Source organism: Podarcis bocagei (assembly GCF_964188305.1).
Source record: "Podarcis bocagei genome assembly, chromosome: 14".
Lineage (NCBI taxonomy): Eukaryota > Metazoa > Chordata > Lepidosauria > Squamata > Lacertidae > Podarcis > Podarcis bocagei.
In genome coordinates this window covers 1,907,368-1,927,441 of record NC_138139.1, presented here as the reverse complement: position 1 = coordinate 1,927,441, position 20,074 = coordinate 1,907,368, and the positions used below count along the sequence as shown (strand labels likewise).

The window sequence follows — 20,074 nt, the reverse complement described above, 5'->3', positions numbered from 1 at the left end:
CAAGACTGGCCCGTACGGGCAGGGGTACCTTTACCTTTTTTACCCTTGTGTGGAGGATTTTAGAAGAAGTTGGTGGGGGTAAAATGTCATGTCGAATAATTGTTTTGATTGGAAATGATTATTTTAATGACAAGAAGTATTCAGGTCTGATAGTTCTGGGTGATTATGTCAAAAATGGATCAGTTTGAAGTCATAAAACCTCAAAATCTTCCATAAATTGGTGCGGCAAAGCATAAAGTTGGGGGATCAAAACTAAGTTAATGGGGCAGTCGCCCCACGAAGAATTGTCAAAGGACTCTGCCAAACTGTTGGCATCCAGATTGAAGGAAAAAACCCTCCTCTCTGACAGTGCTCGCATCAGCTTCTTCCGCAACAGGCATCAAGAGTACCTCCGTTTTTTCTTGGAAGAGAAGGACTTGGTGTACTGTGCAGATATTGCGCAGCTTCTGGTCAAGCTTGGAGTGCCACAGTACGAACCCAAAGATTGGAGACTGTTCATTGACAGCAGCAAACGATCACTGAAATGTGTTCTGCTACACAACGGCAACCAGTTTGCCTCTGTACCCCTGGCTCACTCAAGTACACTGAAGGAGAACTATGAAGCGGTGAAGTATGTGCTGGAGAAAATTGGTTATGATCAGCATAAATGGTTTATTTGTGTTGACCTGAAGATGGTGAACTTTTTGTTGGGACAACAGTCTGGCTTCACCAAGTACCCATGTTTTCTGTGCATGTGGGATAGTAGGGACCGTGCTCAGCATTACACGAAGAAGGACTGGCCTGTGCGGGAGGAATTGGTGCCTTGCAAGGAAAGGAACGTCATCAACGACCCTCTGGTGGGCAGAGACAGAATACTCTTCCCACCGCTGCACATCAAGCTCGGCTTAATCAAGCAGTTCACCAAGGCTCTGGACAAGGATGGTGACTGCTTCACTTACTTGTGCCAGGCTTTTCCAGGATTGACCGTGGAGAAGTTGAAAGCTGGCATCTTTCATGGTCCTCAGATCCGTCAGCTCTTCAGAGATCCAGAGTTTGGAAACTCAGTGAACGAAGTGGAACTGGAAGCGTGGAAGGCATTTGTTCTGGTAGTGAAGAACTTTCTTGGCAACAATAAGGCCAGAAACCATGCAGAACTTGTCAACAACATGCTGACTGCTTTCAGAAACCTGGGCTGCAACATGAGCGTCAAGATGCACTACCTATTTTCACATATGGACCGGTTTCCTGAGAACCTGGGTTCAATGAGTGATGAGCAGGGGGAGAGATTCCATCAGGACATGAAAGAGATGGAGACCAGGTATCAGGGTCGCTGGGACGCAGTCATGATGGCTGACTACTGTTGGACTCTAAAGAGAGACCTCCCTGCTGCTGAGCATTCCAGGAGTTCCAAGAAACGGAAGTTCAAGCCCTGAAGTTTGAAAAATGGTGAAGCAACATGCAATTTACATGTACTTACCTTTATCAATGCCCACCATTCAGTTTACAGTAATCAATGTTTCTATCAGGTAATCAATAGATGTTGTTGGAAAAACATTTTTTTCTCTTAAAAATATATTTAGGATGATATGTGTTGACAAAAATCAGCTGATAATGCCACAAAAATGTAATCGATTTTGTCACAAGATCTGATTTTTTTCAAATCAACATAGCACAAAAACCTGACCTGATGGAGAGAAACGGATGCCATTTCCTGATTCGGCAGTGCAAAAATACCCTAAAGCAGTTGTAGAAACATTCAAAAAGTAAAAAATTGTTTCCCAGTGTTAGTTGAGCCATTTCCTCCAATCATAATTCCATTGGGTTGCATAAAGGGTATATCCATGTGCTACATCCCTGAGAGCCGGTGAAACACAGTCTCCACTGAAGATCCTTGAAGGAGGGTCCTTAGTATATGTGGGGTTTGCAGCCTTGTTTTGTCCACAGGTTTTGGGGCCCAGGTTGTGGTGGTGGTTGATAAACCACAGATTCTTCTCTTGCATTCAGAGGCACCTTGCCCCAGCAACAGTGGGTGCCCAGGGCATACTGAGGTCACATCATATGGCCATGCCAATGTCATGTGTGCATGCTGTGTGCCATGTATGCATGGCCAAATAGAATATCGGGTGCCTTTCACTGAAAATGTGTGGGTGCCTGGGACCCCACGGCCTGCATAGATGCCAGCTATGCTAGGAAGATGGTGGCCTCTCCTTCCTTGGAGATTTTGAAGCAGAGGTTGGATGACCATCTTTCAGAGATTATTTAGTTGTGATTCCTGCATTGCAGGGGGTTGGGCTAGATGACCCTTGGGGTCCCTTCCAATTCTACAGTTCTGTGATTCTATGATTCCTTTCAGCCCTGAATCCAAAGATCAAGGGGTCACTCCTCAGAATGAGGTATTTTATGTGAGGTAGCTGAGAGAGCATCTAAGAGGTGACATCATAGAAGTTGTTAAAATTATGCATGGCAAGGAGAAAGTAAAGTTTTTTTTCTTTCCTGCCCATAACTCTAGAATTCATGGATGTCCAATGAAGCTGAGTGAAATAGATGAAGGTAAAGAAAGGACTGTTTCATGTAGTGCATAGTTAACTATTGTTGATGTTGTTTAGTCGTTTAGTCGTGTCCGACTCTTTGTGACCCCGTGGACCAGAGCAGAGTTAACTATAGCACTCGATTAAGGCTGCCTTGGACGGCTTTAAAAGAGGGCTGGGCAAATTAAAAGAGGAGAAGGCTTTCAGTGGCTACTAGGCAGGGTGTCAAGCAGAGACAATGATGCTTTTAAATACCATTTGCTGGAAACTGCAGGAGGGGAGAGGGCTCTTGGGGGTCTCCAACAGGGCACCTGACTAGCTGCTGTGAGCCCAGGATGCGAGTCTAGATGGGCCACTGGTCTGATCCCGAAGGCTGTTCTTATGTTCTTATTTGGTGCCATTGCAGTTTGCAGCCATGACTAGAAAAGCTCTTTAAACTTAGAGAAAACATTTACCATTATCTGGTTCTTTAATTCCCCCCCCCCATGTTTAAAGAGCATTTTGTACCACTTTATCAATGCACGGTGTAGGCACTTTCCACCAGGCTCAGAGTGCTCCACTTGGAGGAAAGACCCCTTGGCCATTCTGAGAGTGAGGCAGGGAGAGGGATGGTGAACAACAGCAGGGTCTCCCTGTTTGCCTTCATTGAATAGATTTGACTCATAGCACAGTTCGGAGGTAACTGTTGGCTAATGACAGAGGTTGTGCTGGGACACACATCACAATGAGGGAAGCCTTCTTGGAAGACTAGGGCAATAATTACGTTGAGTTTTCTAAGTCAGTGCCAACACCTCACATTGTGCCCAGAATAAGCTATGTAAATATCAAGATGCAATAAATTATTATAAGAATATTATTTTTCTCATGCATACATAGTTTCTATATTGCCATAGTATTCTCTCTTTCTCCAGCTGTATGTACCGTACATTAAAAATATTTTAAGCCAGTTGCTCCAAACAAGAACTCAGCTGTTTCTAAAATGACAAGAGGTTGAAATCTTTCTTGGGGTTTCCTCTTGATCATGTTTTGAGGGAATGTAGGTTTTAGCCAATGCTACTTCTGGTCAGAGTAAATCCATTGAAATGAATGAATTTAATTCCCAGTGATGTCAGTGTACCTTCTCTGAATGGGGCTAATATTGGGAACAACCCGCTGTCCTAGTCATTCCCTTAATCCAGTGCAATGAGAATGGAAGGACTGTGGTTCGGGGGGAGCACCCGCTTTGCATGCAGAAGTTCCCATGTTCAGTCGTTGGCATCTCCCGACTGGAGCAGAGCCCCGCCTAAAACCATGGAGAGCACTTCCAGTCAGATAGACCATTGGTGGCAAACATCTTCCCATGCTTCTCTCTAAAGAATTCCCACTCCCTCCACTTTTTGGTTCTTGACTGCAGACAGCTTTGGTCTACCTGCTACATTTTTTTATTTGTCCTGCATTAATTCACAGTCATGTCTGCTGTGATAAGTAATATCTATTGACAAGTGTTGGTTCCACAAATCAAGGTGGTTGGGCGAACATGGTCTAAACCCATCACAGGTGAAGAAAGCAGATGATTTCCTCATGCCATTTATTGTCCGGACCTGAGAAGCCTCACTCATGTAGTGCCATTAAAAAGTCCAATTGTATAGCATTCTGTATGCATAGCTGCCTCTACTCATGGTAGCACTACGCTAGTTAGCTGCTGCCCTCTCCCACCTTGATTCTTTTGAAACTAACAAGAGGCCTACACAGCTCAGACTCAGGGGCCACAGACTGGATCTTCTAACCCTCAAGAAACCAACCCATATACTCACAGCCCTTGTTTTATGTAGCCCCCTCACCTCCTGAAACTGGAGTATCCTCCCATCCCATCAGAGTTCTTTTCTTCCTGTTTGTTCCCTCCTTGAGTTTCATTGATTTTAAAAGTGTTTCCTCTTGATTTTAGGTAGTTTCACAACAAACAAAAGAGGAAATGTTTTGAAAAAGTTAAATTTATTTTTCAAAACTTTTTATTCGTAATCATATGGCTTGAGAGAATAAGTCACCCCAGCCTCAAGGCATCTGAAAACAAATTAGTAGACTTTGTGTGTGTGTATGTGTGTGTGTGTGTGTGTGTGTGTGTGAGAGAGAGAGAGAGAGAGAGAGAGAGAGAGAGAGAGAGAGAGACTAAAACGGGTTAGTTTCTAATATCTGAATTGGTCTGTTGTACTAAAATCCTCCTCCTCCTCCTCCTTCCTATTTCAGAGTAACCCCATCAAACACAGTGGGGTTTGCTTCCGAGTACATATGTGTAAGATTGGAAATTCTAATTCAAGGTAACTATGGTGAAAACCTGGAGCAAGGTGATCTTCATCCCAGATCAATTAATCCAAAACACTTTTGTCTCTGGCTCCATCCATAATAATCTCTGGTTCTTCCCACCACCAATGCGTGGCCCTCAACAGAGAGAGTACAGCCCTCCACAGAAAAAAGGATGCCCACCCCTGCTCAAACCCATGTGGCCCTTTCGATAAGGAGGCATAAGAAGGGGCATAAGAAGCTGTCTTGTCCTCATCCAGACCCTTGCACTATCTAGCCCTGTGCTGCCTATTGTTGTTCCTCAGGTGTGGTTTTCCTGCTCCAGCTCCACTACCTGCTTTGCAAGAGTGGAGATCCTGGAAATTCTGCAAGCCAAGCATGTGTTCTTCCAGTGATCTGTGAGAACTCCCTATTAGTTTTGCTGATTTTTTTTTAAACCAAATGCCAAGGCATTGCATAGAAGCTGTTCAGTTATCCTTGTAACTGATTTATACTTTTTGTCTCTTCTTGACAGAGCATTGGCTGTGATGACTATCTGGGCTCAGACAAAGTGGTCGACAAATGTGGGATATGCGGAGGGGACAACACAGCTTGTCAAGTGGTCTCAGGGGTCTTCAAGCACGCCCTGACCAACCTTGGCTACCACAAGATAGTAGAAATCCCAGAGGGGGCCACAAAAATCAACATTACAGAAATGTCCAAGAGCAACAATTACTTAGGTAAGTCATGTTTCATTTAAACTAAAAACTTGATGTTAGGAGGTCAGATTGGGTCAGATTGGGATCGACCATCCTGGCTTTGTTCCATAGTTTCAAATGCACTCAGTCTTTAAGTCCATTTTCTTTTGCACTCAAGTGGTCTATAAATGTTGTGAGATAAATACATACTGACCCATTGCCTACTGATTTAAATTATATACAAAGCCCATTTAAATTGCATACAATTTGTACACACAAATACATGTATCCACATGCTTGTATTTTGCATCTTACTTAGTGAAAGTATGGCTGAAAACAGAAGCCTGGGCTCTCTGTATCCATCTCCTGCAGCCCTGTGTGATGCCCTGGCTTTGATTTTATCTTATCTGCTTTGCATCTGAAATGCAGATGTGGCCTCTCAGAGTCTCTCATCAGCTGGTTGCAACTTGTGAAAACAGGAAAGACATTTGCCTTTATGGTGTATGCAAAGTGTCTGGTAGCGCTGGGTGGAAGGGCAGTCATGGGAACCTTCCTTCTTGGGAGGGGGAAAGATTGATTTACTGCACCAAGAGGCCTGACAGCCAGACCCTCTGCTTTAAAGTGAACCATGTGTGACAGGTTTTTAAAACCTGTCACACATGGGGTCGGCACAGGCAAAGCCACAGGGGCTCTAGGGACTGTGTGAGGCCTGAGAAACCAGGGGCTGGTTCTGTTCCCATACTCGCCAATCACCCCGATTCCTTTTTAGAGCAGAAATGTTGCAATTTTATGCCAGTGCTCTTTCTGTGAAATGCCGCTGAGTGGTCACATCAGTTTTAATGTTTCTCTCTTTTTAAAGCCATCTTCCTCCCACCCCTTTCTTTAACTATTTGTTCTCTCTTATATTCAGTAGCCTTTCCCCCAATGCACTTGTCTGGAATCCTGAGTTTTCCATTTCCTTCCACTTACTGCTGCCACTATAAGCTCTGCATGAACTTGGTTTTCCATTCTGTCCCCTCAGAGCTAGCAGCCATCTCTTTTCATGCTATGGAAGGGCTCTATCCTCATGGGCCAATGAGCCTTTATCTATGCCATCACAGCTCCGTCCTCAAACCTTTTAGGCCCAAGTTTCCACCTTTCTGCCAGAATTGAACCTGGTTTCTGATTCCATCATTTTCTTGGGGGTAGCCAATGTGGTGCTCTCCAGATTTTGTTGGACTGTCACTTAGAATCATAGACTCATAGAATCATAGAGTTGGAAGAGACCACAAGGGCCAACGAGTCCAACCCCCTGCCAAGCAGGAAACACCATCAGAGCACTCCTGACATATGGTTGTCAAGCCTCTGCTTAAAGACCTCCAAAGGAGGAGACTCCACCACACTCCTTGGCAGCAAATTCCACTGTCGAACAGCTCTTACTGTCAGGAAGTTCTTCCTAATGTTTAGGTGGAATCTTCTTTCTTGTAGTTTGGCTCCATTGCTCCGTGTCCGCTTCTCTGGAGCAGCAGAAAACAACCTTTCTCCCTCCTCTATGTGACATCCTTTTATATATTTGAACATGGCTATCATATCACCCCTTAACCTCCTCTTCTCCAGGCTAAACATGCCCAGCTCCCTTAGCCATTCCTCATAAGGCATCGTTTCCAGGCCTTTGACCATTCTGGTTGCCCTCCTCTGGACACGTTCCAGTTTGTCAGTGTCCTTCTTGAATTGTGGTGCCCAGAACTGGACACAGTACTCCAGGTGAGGTCTGACCAGAGCAGAATACAGTGGCACTATTACTTCCCTTGATCTAGATGCTATACTCCTATTGATGAGGCCCAGAATTGCATTGGCTTTTTTAGCTGCCGCGTCACACTGTTGGCTCATGTCAAGTTTGTGGTCAACCAAGACTCCTAGATCCTTTTCACATGTACTGCTCTCAAGCCAGGTGTCCCCCATCTTGTATTTGTGCCTCTCATTTTTTTTGCCCAAGTGCAATACTTTACATTTCTCCCTGTTAAAGTTCATCTTGTTTGTTTTGGCCCAGTTCTCTAATCTGTCAAGGTCATTTTGAAGTGTGATCCTGTCCTCTGGGGTGTTAGCCACCCCTCCCAGTTTGGTGTCATCTGCAAATTTGATCAGGATGCCCTTGAGTCCATCATCCAAGTCGTTGATAAAGATGTTGAATAAGACTGGGCCCAAGACAGAACCCTGTGGCACCCCACTAGTCACTCTTCTCCAGGATGAAGAGGAACCATTGATGAGCACCCTTTGGGTTCGGTCAGTCAGCCAGTTACAAATCCACTGAGTGGTAGCATAGTCAAGACCGCATTTTACCAGCTTCTTTACAAGAATATCATGGGGCACCTTGTCAAATGCCTTACTGAAATCAAGGTAGGCTATATCCACTGCGTTCCCTTCATCTACCAGGCTTGTAATTCTGTCAAAAAACGAGATCAGGTTAGTCTGACATGACTTATTTTTCAGAAATCCATGCTGACTATTGGTGATCACAGCATTCCTTTCTAGGTGCTCACAGACTGTTTTCTTAATGATCTGCTCCAGAATCTTCCCTGGTATTGATGTCAGACTGACTGGGCGGTAATTATTTGGGTCCTCTCTTTTCCCCTTTTTGAAAATAGGGACAACATTTGCCCTCCTCCAGTCTGCCGGGACTTCGCCTGTTCTCCAGGAATTCTCAAAGATGACTGCCAGTGGTTCTGAGAGCACATCTGCCAGTTCTTTTAATACTCTTGGATGCAGTTCATCTGGCCCTGGAGACTTGAATACATCTAAACTAGCCAAGTATTCTTGTACTATCTCCTTAGTTATTCTGGGCTGTGTTTCCTTTGCTGAATCATTTGCTCCAAATTCTTCAGGTTGGGCATTGTTTTCTTTATCGGAGAAGACTGAGGCAAAGAAGGCATTGAGGAGTTCAGCCCTTTCTGTGTCCCCTGTTTGCATTTCCCCATCTTCTCCTCTGAGTGACCCCACTGTTTCTTTGTTCTTCCTTTTGCTACGAACATACCCATAAAAGCCTTTTTTGTTGCTTTTAACCTCTCTAGCAAGCCTGAGTTCATTCTGTGCTTTAGCTTTTCTGACTTTGTGTCTACACGTGCTGGCTATTTGTTTGAATTCCTCTTTGGTGGTTTCCCCCCTTTTCCATTTTTTTGTACACATCCTTTTTTAATCTTAACTCAGTTAAAAGTTCTTTAGATAGCCACCCTGGCTTCTTTAGGCCCCTTCCATGTTTCCGTCTCATTGGTATTGCCTGACGTTGTGCTTTTACTATCTCCCTCTTAACAAACTCCCAGCCATCATGAACTCCCTTTCCTTTTAGTATTACTGTCCATGGGATCTCACCCAGCACTTCCCTAAGTTTTATGAAGTCGGCTTTCTTAAAGTCAAGAAATTGAGTCCTAGTATGCTTGGCTGCTCCTTTCCGCTGTATAGTAAACTTCAGAAGAGCATGATCACTCGCGCCTAATGATCCTTCCACTTCTACCCCACTAACCAGCTCATCAACATTGGTTAGGACCAGATCTAAAATGGCTGTTCCTCTTGTTGCTTCTCCCACTTTCTGGACAATGAAGTTGTCTGCAAGGCCAGTGAGGAATCTGTTTGACCTTATGCTCTTGGCTGAGTTTGACATCCAACAAATATCCGGGTAATTGAAGTCCCCCATTACTACTATCTCCCTTCCTTTTGCATGCTTGGCCATCTGTTCCAGGAAGGCATCATCTATGTCCTCCGTTTGGCTTGGGGATCTATAGTAAACTCCCACAATGAGGTCTCTGTTATTCTTCTCTCCCTTAATTTTGACCTAAATGCTCTCACTTTGGCTTTGAGGTTCTAAATCTTGGATCTCTTCACAGGTATACACATCCCTGACATATAACGCCACTCCTCCTCCTTTCTTGTCTGGTCTGTTTCTCCGAAATAGATTGTATCCCTCCATTATTACATTCCAATCGTGGGACTTATCCCACCAGGTTTCAGTGATGCCTATTATGTCATATTTAGTTTGCTGTACCAAGAGCTCAAGCTCATCTTGTTTATTTCCCATGCTTTGCGCATTAGTGTACAGACATTGAAGTCCATTAATCATTCCCCCATGTCTCTTATTTAAGGATTTTTTCCTCCCACCACTAGGTCTGCGTGCTGTTTGCTCCATTTGGTCTATGACATTTGGATGTTCATCTTCATCAATTGATAGACTCCTACCTTCAGGAGCACTGTCTCCCTCCCCCACATTAGTCAGTTTAAAGCCCTCCTGATGAGGTTTCTGAGATTTTTGGCAAAAACATTCCTCCCAACCGTTGTGAGGTGCAGCCCATCGCTTGCCAGAAGTCCATCTTCAAGAAACTGCAGTCCGTGATCTAAGAATCCAAACCGTTCCTTCTTACACCATTTGCGAAGCCAGCTGTTCACTTCCACTATTTTTCCCTCTCTCCCTGGGCCACGTCGTTCAACTGGGAGGACAGATGAGATGACAATTTGTGCATTTAATTGCTTCAATTTCCTGCCCAGAGCCTCGTAGTCTCTTTTGATCTTCTGGAGGCTATTGCTTGCAGTGTCATTGGTTCCCACATGAACCAAGAGGAAGGGGTATTTGTCAGTGGGTTTTATGATTCCTTGCAGTCGTTCAGTTACATCTTGGATCTTAGCCCCAGGGAGACAGCACACTTCCCGAGACATCTTGTCAGGCCCACAGATCACTGCTTCTGTTCCCCTCAGTAGGGAATCCCCTATCACCACTACACGCCTCCTCTTAGGTTTGGTCGGGGTTCTTCCATGAGCTGTCCGTTCCAAGGTTGCCTGCACATTCCCTGAGGACTGACTTTGCTGCTCGTCTTCATATACCTGATCGACTGAAATGAGGGAGAGATCCTCAAATGGAGTCTGCTCTTCGTCTTCCATGCTAGGGGAGAGGACCTCAAAGCGATTGTGTATTTCTAAACTATCAGAACGAACCCTGGGCCTCCTACTTCTTTGAGTCACGTTTCTGTGTTGATGAACTAGCCTCCTTCTCAGGGGAGTCCCCTGTCTCCTCCTTGGTGGAGACGGTGTGCTCTGTTGCTTCCAAGAAGAGCTCCAGATCTCTAATTCTTTGGAGCGTAGCTACACGTTCCTCCAGTTGCTGGACTTTGTCTTTTAAGAGGGCAATCAACATGCAATTGCTGCAGGTAAAGCTGCCTGCAACCTTTGGCAAGATGGCAAACATTGCGCAGGAACTGCAGGCAACTGCAGCTGTTCCCTCCCCCTCCATCTTGAGAACGTCGTTGGGGTGGCTACAGCGGTCCTCCATCATAAAAAGCGTGAAGACAGGACAAATAACTCCCCCCCCACAAAAAACCTAGGTCTCCCCCAACAAACGTTTGAGACTAGCGCCCCTAAATCTAAAAGATGGATCAAACTGCGCGCGCCGCTAGGCGTGCGCCGCTGCCCTGCTACCTCTGATAAGCTCCTCCCACAGCTAATCACCTTCCTCAACAGAAACCCTGCCCCCTCTGACCTTTGCACAGGGAGAACAGCTAATCAGCCACAAAGAAACACACACACACAAGAAAACCCTTTTTGCTCCTTCTTCAGCTGCTGCCCTGCTACCTCTGATAAGCTCCTCCCACAGCTAATCACCTTCCTCAACAGAAACCCTGCCCCCTCTGACCTTTGCACAGGGAGAACAGCTAATCAGCCACAAAGAAACACACACACACAAGAAAACCCTTTTTTCATCATGCCTGTCCATTGGCCACGCTGGTTGGGGCTGATGGGAGCTGTAGTCAAATGACACTTGGAGGATATCATGTGGACTACTCCTGTGTTGTTTGTTTGTTTGTTTGTTAGCTGCCTTTTGCCTTAAGGTCCCACGGCAGGTTACAATGTTAAAACAGAATATTAAACACAGTTTAAAACAATTTGCAATCCTAAAAATAAGGTAGGTCCTAAAAATATGCACCTCAAGCATCCAGAGCCACAGTCAAGAGGTATATCTTCAGCATCCTCTGGAAGCTACATAATGAGGGTGTCTGGTGCACTTCTGTGGATTGCTGGCTCCCTACACATTTCCCCAAAAGCTTGCTGGAGGAGGAGGAGGAGGAGGAAGCTTATAACTGGGCATTTATGACCTGTTTGGACCAGGCTGATCTTCCTTTCCTGGTGTTCTGGCTTGAATAGAAATTGATGCCTCTTGCTCCTCCAGTGAACAGATGGGACAAAAATGCCCTTTCCCCTTGCATCTGTACTCCTGGTGCTGGCATATGAAGCCCTTCCTATAACTTTGAAGGAAAAGGTCACCAATCCACTTTAAATTAGTTAATTGCAATGCTTCAGCAGTCAGCCATTTCTTAGGAAATGCTCAGAGTGCTTATTCCTTTATTGTAAATGGAGCCTTACACTGTCTACTCAGAAGTAAGTCCCACTGTATTCAATAGCGCTTACTCCTAGGTAACTGGGTCAAGATTGGCCAACCTTACATTGCAATCCTAAGCATTTTTACTCAGAAGTAAGTCCCACTGAATTCAATAGCATTTACTCAACATTTATGTTTCTCTCCTCCTCCTCCTCCTCCTCCTCCTCTTTTTCCCTGAAAGGGACTCAAGGCAGCTTACAGCTAAAATTTTATTCCATTTATCTGTGGAACATGTTGTACACGATCCCTTCACTCACACATTTTTTCTTTACAACAATCCTGTGAGGTACTGTAGGTTTGGCAGAGAGGGTGCCATTGGCTCAAGGTGACCAATGTAGATGTGTATATGGCATCTATGTGTGCAGGAGATAAAACACAGGAGAAGCTTCCTGGTGTAGAAAAGGATATCTCTATTTTCATCGGAGAAATGTTGGAGGATGTGGGCACCAGGTTTGCCACTGCGTAGACAGGAAGCTGGATGAGACGGGCCTTTGCCTAATCTGGCAGCCAGGGTCTACTTCCCTTCTTCTTTTAAAAAAGCATTAACTTTTTATTGAATGTTATCATATATCCACAAGTGTATATACAACCCAATTACAAAGGTATTACAAAGGTATAGCCAGTGCTTTTTTTCTGGGGGTACGCATTCCCCAAAACATTTTGTGAATCTAAGTTTGCCCTCATTGAGGGGCACTATTTCAATATGAGTTGGAAAATGAGAGCACGCCTAAACATTTTTTAAAGCACTGGGTACAGCCATAAGTAAACATGGATCAACGGAAAATAATAATGGGCAGCTCCCAATAGAATATTAAAAACATGATAAAACATCAACCGTTAAAAACTTCCCAAAACAGGGCTGCCTTCAGATGTTTTCTAAAAGTCTGGTAGTTGTTTATTTCCTTGACATCTGACAGGAGGGTGTTCCACAGTCCAGGCGCCACTACCGAGAAGGCTTTCTGCCTGGTTCCCTGTAGGTTCACTTCTCACAGTGAGAAAACTGCCAGAAGGCCCTCGGAGCTGGACCTCACTGTCTGGGCTGAATGATGGGGTGGAGACGCTCCTTGAGGTATACTGGACTGAGGCTATTTAGGGCTTTAAAGGTCAGCACCAACACTTTGAACTGTGCTTGGAAACGTACTGGGAACCAATGTAAATCCTTTAGGACCAGTGTTATATGGTCTCAGCAGCCACTCCCAGTCACTAGTCTAGCTGCCGCATTCTGGGTTAGTTGTAGTTTCTGGGTCACCTTCAGAGGTAGCCCCATGTAGAGTGCATTGCAGTAGTCGAAGCGGGAGATAACTAGAGCATGCACCACTCTGGCAAGGCAGTCCGCAGGCAGGTAGGGTCTCAGCCAGTGTACCAGATGGAGCTGGTAGACAGCTGCCCTGGACACAGAATTGACCTCCGCCTCCATGGACATCTGTGAGTCCAAAATGACTCCCAGGCTGCGCACCTGGTCCTTCAGTGGCACAGTTACACCATTCAGAACCAGGGAGTCCCCCACACCTGCCCAACCCTGTCCCCCAAGAACAGGACTTCTGTCTTGTCAAGATTCAACCACAATCTGTTAGCCGCCACCCATCCTCCAACCATCTCCAGACACACAGGACCTTCACCACCTTCACTGGTTCTGATTTAAAAGAGAGGTAGAGCTGGGTATCATCTGCATACTGATGAACACCCAGCCCAAACCCCCTGATGTCTCTCCCAGCGGCTGCATGTAGATGTTGAAAAGCATGGGGGAGAGGACAGAACCCTGAGGCACCCCACAAGTGAGAGCCCAGGGGTCTAAACACTCATCCCCCCCCATTTCTGGACACGGCCCAGGAGGAAGGAGCGGAACCACTGTATAACAGTGCCCCCAGCCCCTCTAGACCATGGGTAGACAAACTAAGGCCCGGGGGTCGGATCTGGCCCGATCGCCTTCTAAATCTAGCCCACTGACGGTCCGGGAATCAGCATGTTTTTTACATGAGTAGAATGTGTGCTGTTTTTTAAAATGCATCTCTGGATTATTTGTGAGGCGTAGGAATTCGTTCATTATTTTTTTAAAAAAATATAGTCTGGCCCCCCACAAGGTCTGAGGGATAGTGGACCGCCCCCCTGCTGAAAAAGTTTGCTGACCCATGCTTTAGACGGTCCAGAAGGATGTTATGGTTGATGGTATCAAAGGCTGCTGAGAGATCCAGCAGAACTAGGAAACAGCTCTCACCTTTGTCCCTAGCCCGCCTGAGATCATTGACCAATGTGACCAAGGCAGTTTCAGTCCCATGATGAGGCCTGAATCTAGATTGGAAGGGATCCAAATGGTCCGCATCCTCCAGACCTGGACTTGTTCAGCAATCACCCACTCAATCACCTTGCCCAAGAATGGAAGATTTGAGACTGGGTGATAGTTGGCCATATTGGCTGGGTCCAAAGATTTTTTTTAATGACTGCCTCTTTCAATGGGCCTGGGAAGGCTCCCTCACAGAGGGAAGCATTCACCACCCCGCAGTCCATCGCTCAGACCTTCCCTGCTCGCTTTTATGAGCCAGGATGGGGGAGGATCAAGGAGACAGGTGGTTGGTTTCACTCATCCAAGCAGCCTGTTCACATCCTTGGAGGTAACAGATTGGAATTGATCCCACGCAACTCGTCTAGACAGAACTCTAGCACTCTCCTGCCCTCGCCCTGCGCCCATGGTGGAGTCTACCTCTTTCTGAATCTGAGTGACCTTATCTGCAAAAAAACTTTGCAAAATCATTGCAGGAGATCTTGGAGTCCTTACCAGGCCCCGATGGTGAAGGTGGTTCCATTAAATTGCAAACCACCTGAAAGAGTCATAGAATCATAGAGTTGGAAGAGACCACAAGGGCCATCGAGTCCAACCCCCTGCCAAGCAGGAAACACCATCAGAGCACTCCTGACATATGGTTGTCAAGCCTCTGCTTAAAGACCTCCAAAGAAGGAGACTCCACCACACTCCTTGGCAGCAAATTCCACTGTCTTCTGTTGCTGTTTTCTGCAGATGCAATAAAGGTGGTGAAGAAGTTCCCTTTGCCATCGCTATCAACACTTGGTAGTCTTGATGTTGAGTTCTAACCTGTGTCCAGTGCGATTCAGAATGAGTTTTCCACCACCGGCGCTCTAGCTGTCTCAGTGATTGTTTCATTGCCCTCAGCCCTGGAGAAAACTGCGGGGCTGTCTGGGCTCCATGTAATCGGAGAGGGCACTTTGGAGCCAGACAGTAGATAGCCCTGGTTAACTCTGCATTCCAGCAGACCACCAGGGAATCAGCTGAAAGGCCATCAACATGGGATAAAGCATCCCCTACCACTCTCTGGAAAGCATTTGGATCCATTAAGTGGCGGGGGTGGACCATCCGAATCGGTCCCACCTCCCTGCAGAGGGGAAGGATCACAGAGAAGTCCAGTTGCAACAGGAAGTGATTCAACCATGACACTTATTTTGTTTCACTTTTACTTAGTGTCAGATCACCCACATCCGTAGAGGTGAACACCAGGTCTAAGGCATGTCTGTGGCTATGAGTTGGGCCAAACTTATTCAGGGACAGCCCCATGGAGGCCATGCTTTCCATGAAGTCCTGAGCGGCCCCTTGTAAGGTTGTGTCAGCATTGATGTTAAAATCCCCTAGGACAACCAAACTAGGTGTTTCAAGGAGAATATCTGCCACGACCTGAAGCAGCTCGGGCAGGGAATCCATGGTGCAGCAGGGAGGTCGGTACACCAATAGGAATCCAGTACTGCCCCTATTGCCCAACTTCCAGAACATGCACTCAGAAAACTGGGTCACCAGGGGGCGCATTGGAAGATGGCCGACAATAACATCTCTCCGACCCACATGAGGTAATTAAGAGGCTGTTATGGGAGTATGCAGCCTCCCTTGCCCCCCCCAAGGGAATGGGGGGGACTGCCTTGCCTGCTGTGCCCATAATTCACCCCCAGATTCGAAAGAATGGGGTGAGGGCACTAGGCACGAAGCCCTCGGGTGGGTCTGGCTCTCCCGGGTGCTGTCTCTGATCGCACACTGGTTGCATCAGCTCAAAATATATAATTGGAAACAGAAGCAAATGCACATACTTCAAGTGAAGATCGGGAGTAAAGACTGCTGATTAATGGGATCTCTGTGAGCGGAGCGACGGGCTGGACAATAAATCAAGTGAAGACTCATCATTAAAAGATCGGTATGTCGGAGCGAAACAGAAAGGAGGGGGGAGGAAAAACTTTTCTTTTTTTGTCTTATGTGAGTACCCAATAATCCTCCCTCCCAGAGAGAAAGAATCGTTGCAAATTACTAATCACAAGCAGGAGATTAAGAACTGTGTGGAAATAAATTACTGATCAAAGAGAGGACTGGTAGGAATGTCTGATGGAAAGAAAGCTTTGTTTCAAATGGAGATTTGTTAAGACAGGCCTGCTCACAGGAGGACGAGGGGGAGGAGGACCATGGTCATTGGAATGTGAATGTATGGTTATCGGAATGTGGATTTGACCTGGCAGGGCCCCCTGAGATACAGTTTCGCAGGCCTGTGAAAATCAACGGACAGACTGTGGGAATGTTCTTTGTGGAGGTGTGGAAATAGCGTCTGTCCTTTATGTGATATGGCTCTTGGAGAGTGTAAAATCCACACAGGATATGTTTGTTTTCAACCCGCTTGTGAAGATTATCAGAGATCACAAAGAAAGGAATATATGATAACAACAAGAAGATGAGGAAAATAACAAAGAGACTATCTGGACGGAACTGGACAGAACTGTGTAATTAAAGCAGCAAGAAGAGTGATGTTAGGAACCCTTTCGGAGCTCGAAGTATGGGTACACCCAATAAAATTTTAAAAATCTGGCTGTATAATTTGGAACTAATGTGATTTGGAATTAATGTGATTTGATTGGCCTGTTAATAAAAATTATTTGAAAAAAAGAAAGAAAACTGGGTCTTCCCAATAGGATGCATGGTGAAAGCTAATGACTTCCTAAAAATCACTGCACCCTCTCCCCACCTATATGACCTGGGTTGCTGTGCGTAAGAGAAACTATCTGCTTCATCCAACCAAGTCTCTGTTACATATGCCAGGTTAAGTCCTCCATCCACGATCAAGTGGCATGCATTGCACAGCAGTACCTTAAGGTCATGTGGGTCAAACAACAGGGAAAATAATAAATCAACACATCATCATTGCAATACACTCTAGTATATAAAAGAGTGAAAAACATTTCAGTAAGTTATCAGAGAGTATCTTTTATCAACAGTACATAAAGGGGTGGAGGAAACAAGCAAATAATAGCTGGATATTTGCAGTAAGAAGGAATCAATCATAACTGTTTCGGTGACAAATCATACCAGAACAATTTCTGAGAGTCAGGAGGCTAAATTACTCCCACATGAACCGTTGTATATACCAAGTGGGTATCAAGCACTAAAATACATATATTTCTCCCTGCAAACCTCTGCTTATTTTACTTGCGTCTGTCAATTTTTCTGCCAAACCGTTTAAAATCACCATATTTTTCATTCTATAAGACGCATTTTTTCCCTCCTAAAAAGTAAGGGGAAATGTGTGTGCGTCTTATGGAGCGAATGCAGGCTGTGCAGCTATCCCAGAAGCCAGAACAGCAAGAGGGATTTCTGCGCAGCAATCCCTCTTGCTGTTCTGGCTTCAGGAATAGCCACGCAAAGCCCCAACATTTGATTCAGAATATTTTTTCCCCATGTTTTCATCCTCTAAAAACTAGGTGCGTCTTATGGTCTGGTGTGTCTTATAGAGTGAAAAATACGGTATATATTCATCCATTTACCATATTTACAGAAGAATGCTTTGCTATGATCCCATTAGAAAAGATGGGCCAAGCAAACCTTACTAGACTGCTCATTCCCTCACTAGCCTACAGTGGTGGGCAACCTGTGACCCTCCAGATGTTGGTTGGGACTCCAGGGCCCATAGTCCCTGGCCATTTGCCATGGGTGTGCATTCACCACACCATGGCAGAGGTGCACCCCAAGCAACAGCTGATGTGAGCAGCAAACAGGCCTGGCTCAACTCCAGGGAGGATTCCTCTGACAATACAGGGAGGCTGCGATGCTTCATGAGGCAACCCAGGAGCAGAGACGGTGTAGTACTCTGATAGTATCAGGTACTTCATCCTCTCCAAATGGTTTGGGTCCCAAGAAAAAAACAAGGAAAACTATGGCTGTATGGAGCTTAAGTTGTGAGCAGGCACAGTTTCTGACACTGCACAGCATTGCTGCTGATCCTGGAGCATCACTTTGAAGAAATCTGTCTGAACTTTCAATTCCCTAGCTTTGTGGATCTTGAGCTAACATGGACCTTAACCTTGATCTTAACCAGGCAAGCGGTTTTTAATCATTGGATTTGGCTGTTTTTGTTGTGCCAAATGAAATACTACCCTTGGTTTCAGTGTCTTTCCCTCCCCTCCTCTGTTTAGGAAACCTTAATCTGATTGGGATTTAGTGGATTATGCATTTGTAGACTATTTTGTTAGTTAGGTTTAGTGTTTGAAAAATCCTAACCTGCCTGAAGGGTGGAGCTGGATTATTATTTTTGTTTGTTTAAAATCTCAACAGTATTTTCCCTCTCCCCACAGCAACATGTCTAACATATTTTGCATGTGGTTCTCCGTCTCTAGCAGCGATGGTTGATTAGACGCCTGGGACAACACCATGGAGTCCATTCAATTAATGCTTCATTTGTTGTAAATGGGCCATAAAATTAACATACAGGAATGTATTTTCCCCAACATTTAATCCATTCTGGCCAAATGATAGTTATTTAAAATCAAAGTGTATTTTCCAGAGCTGGAATTGAGATTTTGGCTCATCACTTTAAAGTAGTGTTCTGAATTCTGTTACAGGAAAGAATGGTTTTCAATATTTTTTTGCACAATAGTTTGTTGTTTATGTTGCATCATGTTATGTACACAACAGTGTTGCATATTATGGGTAGGATCAAGTTGCTGGGTTGCATCTAATAGCATCACTTAGATAATGGCAAGGTAGAATCTGTCAGCAAAACAAGGAGGAAAGCAATGCTCAGTACTTCCCTCTCCCCTAGATCAGTCACATCCTGCTAAATGTGACCCAGAGGGTTGAGGGATCCTTCAGAGCAGCTTTGGGGGGGGGGGGCTGCAGGAGGGAGGGAGAATTGCTGCAAATTGCTTACCTCTCCATTCTGAGAACAGAAATCTTACTGTCATAGGAGACCTCATTGGATGTAATCCTAACCACTCAAAAGTGAGCTCTATTGAATTCAGTGGGGCTGAGTCCCACATAAGTGGATTGAGAATTGAACCCTTAGAGCAGACCCACTGAAATCAGTTAGGCTGAAGTCCCATTGTTTTCAATGAGTATACTTTATCATGATTCAGGCTTCACCCACATTTCCGTTTGCCCTGTTGCTTCCCCTTAGGAAAACTCATGGCTTAGCACGGAATTGGAACAAATGGCAATGGGGTTTTGTGTGAATTGCCATTGGTTCCGTTTTAGTGCTGTATTCATCACATGCGGCACTGCTTCCATTCCACTACAGATTGTCTCCTGCCAAAAATTACACTGTCTCACTGCTTGCTCTGGTGAAATTATATAACTTGCATAATTTACATCAATGACTAAGTTACGTAAGTTACATTACCAATGGATTATTCCACCCACATTAATTTCAGAGCAAAGGGAATGCAATACAAATAGAGAGGGGAAAACAGCATAATCAATTACGTATTGAAACCAGCAACAACAGGGAATATTAATTGTATTTGTTGTATTGATTTCTAAACGTGGGACAAATAAGTAATTCCACTCTCATTTCATTTGAATTCTCCAATATCCCTAGTTACAACTTCTACTACCACCACCCTACTGCAGCCAAAACAGAATTAGGCTGCCTCATGCCACAAACTGAGTATGGCTATGCCTTCCATGAATTTGGCAAAAGGTACAGTGTAAACAAACTCCTACCTTCTGTGATGGCTTAGGAAGCAAAGTAGAGAAAAATGGAAGCATATAGAGATCAGGAAAACAAACACACATTAAGAAGGAATTGTACATTCCGCAATGAAATCAGGATTCAGTAACCTGTTGGAAGACTTTACAGCTGTCAACTAGTGATGTGATTTCCCTGAAGACTTTACAATCTGCCTGGACCTGGACCTAACCATTTGGGCCTTGCTTTGAATTGTTTTGGACCTCATTGTGGATGTGG

At 45.1% G+C, this 20,074-nt stretch overlaps 1 protein-coding gene across 3 annotated transcripts in view; it reads left to right on the top strand.

Moving 5' to 3' along the window:
• Positions 1 to 20,074, top strand: part of THSD4 (thrombospondin type 1 domain containing 4) — a 429,219-nt gene that overhangs the window by 338,745 nt on the left and 70,400 nt on the right. For all 3 annotated transcript variants that reach the window (XR_014002103.1, XM_081170529.1, XM_081170530.1), the window contains one exon: positions 5,299 to 5,503. Coding sequence is in view for 2 of the 3 variants with exons in the window: in XM_081170529.1 (XP_081026655.1) it covers positions 5,299 to 5,503 (205 nt within the window). In the remaining variant the exon portion in view is untranslated. The remainder of the gene's footprint in view (positions 1 to 5,298; positions 5,504 to 20,074) is intronic.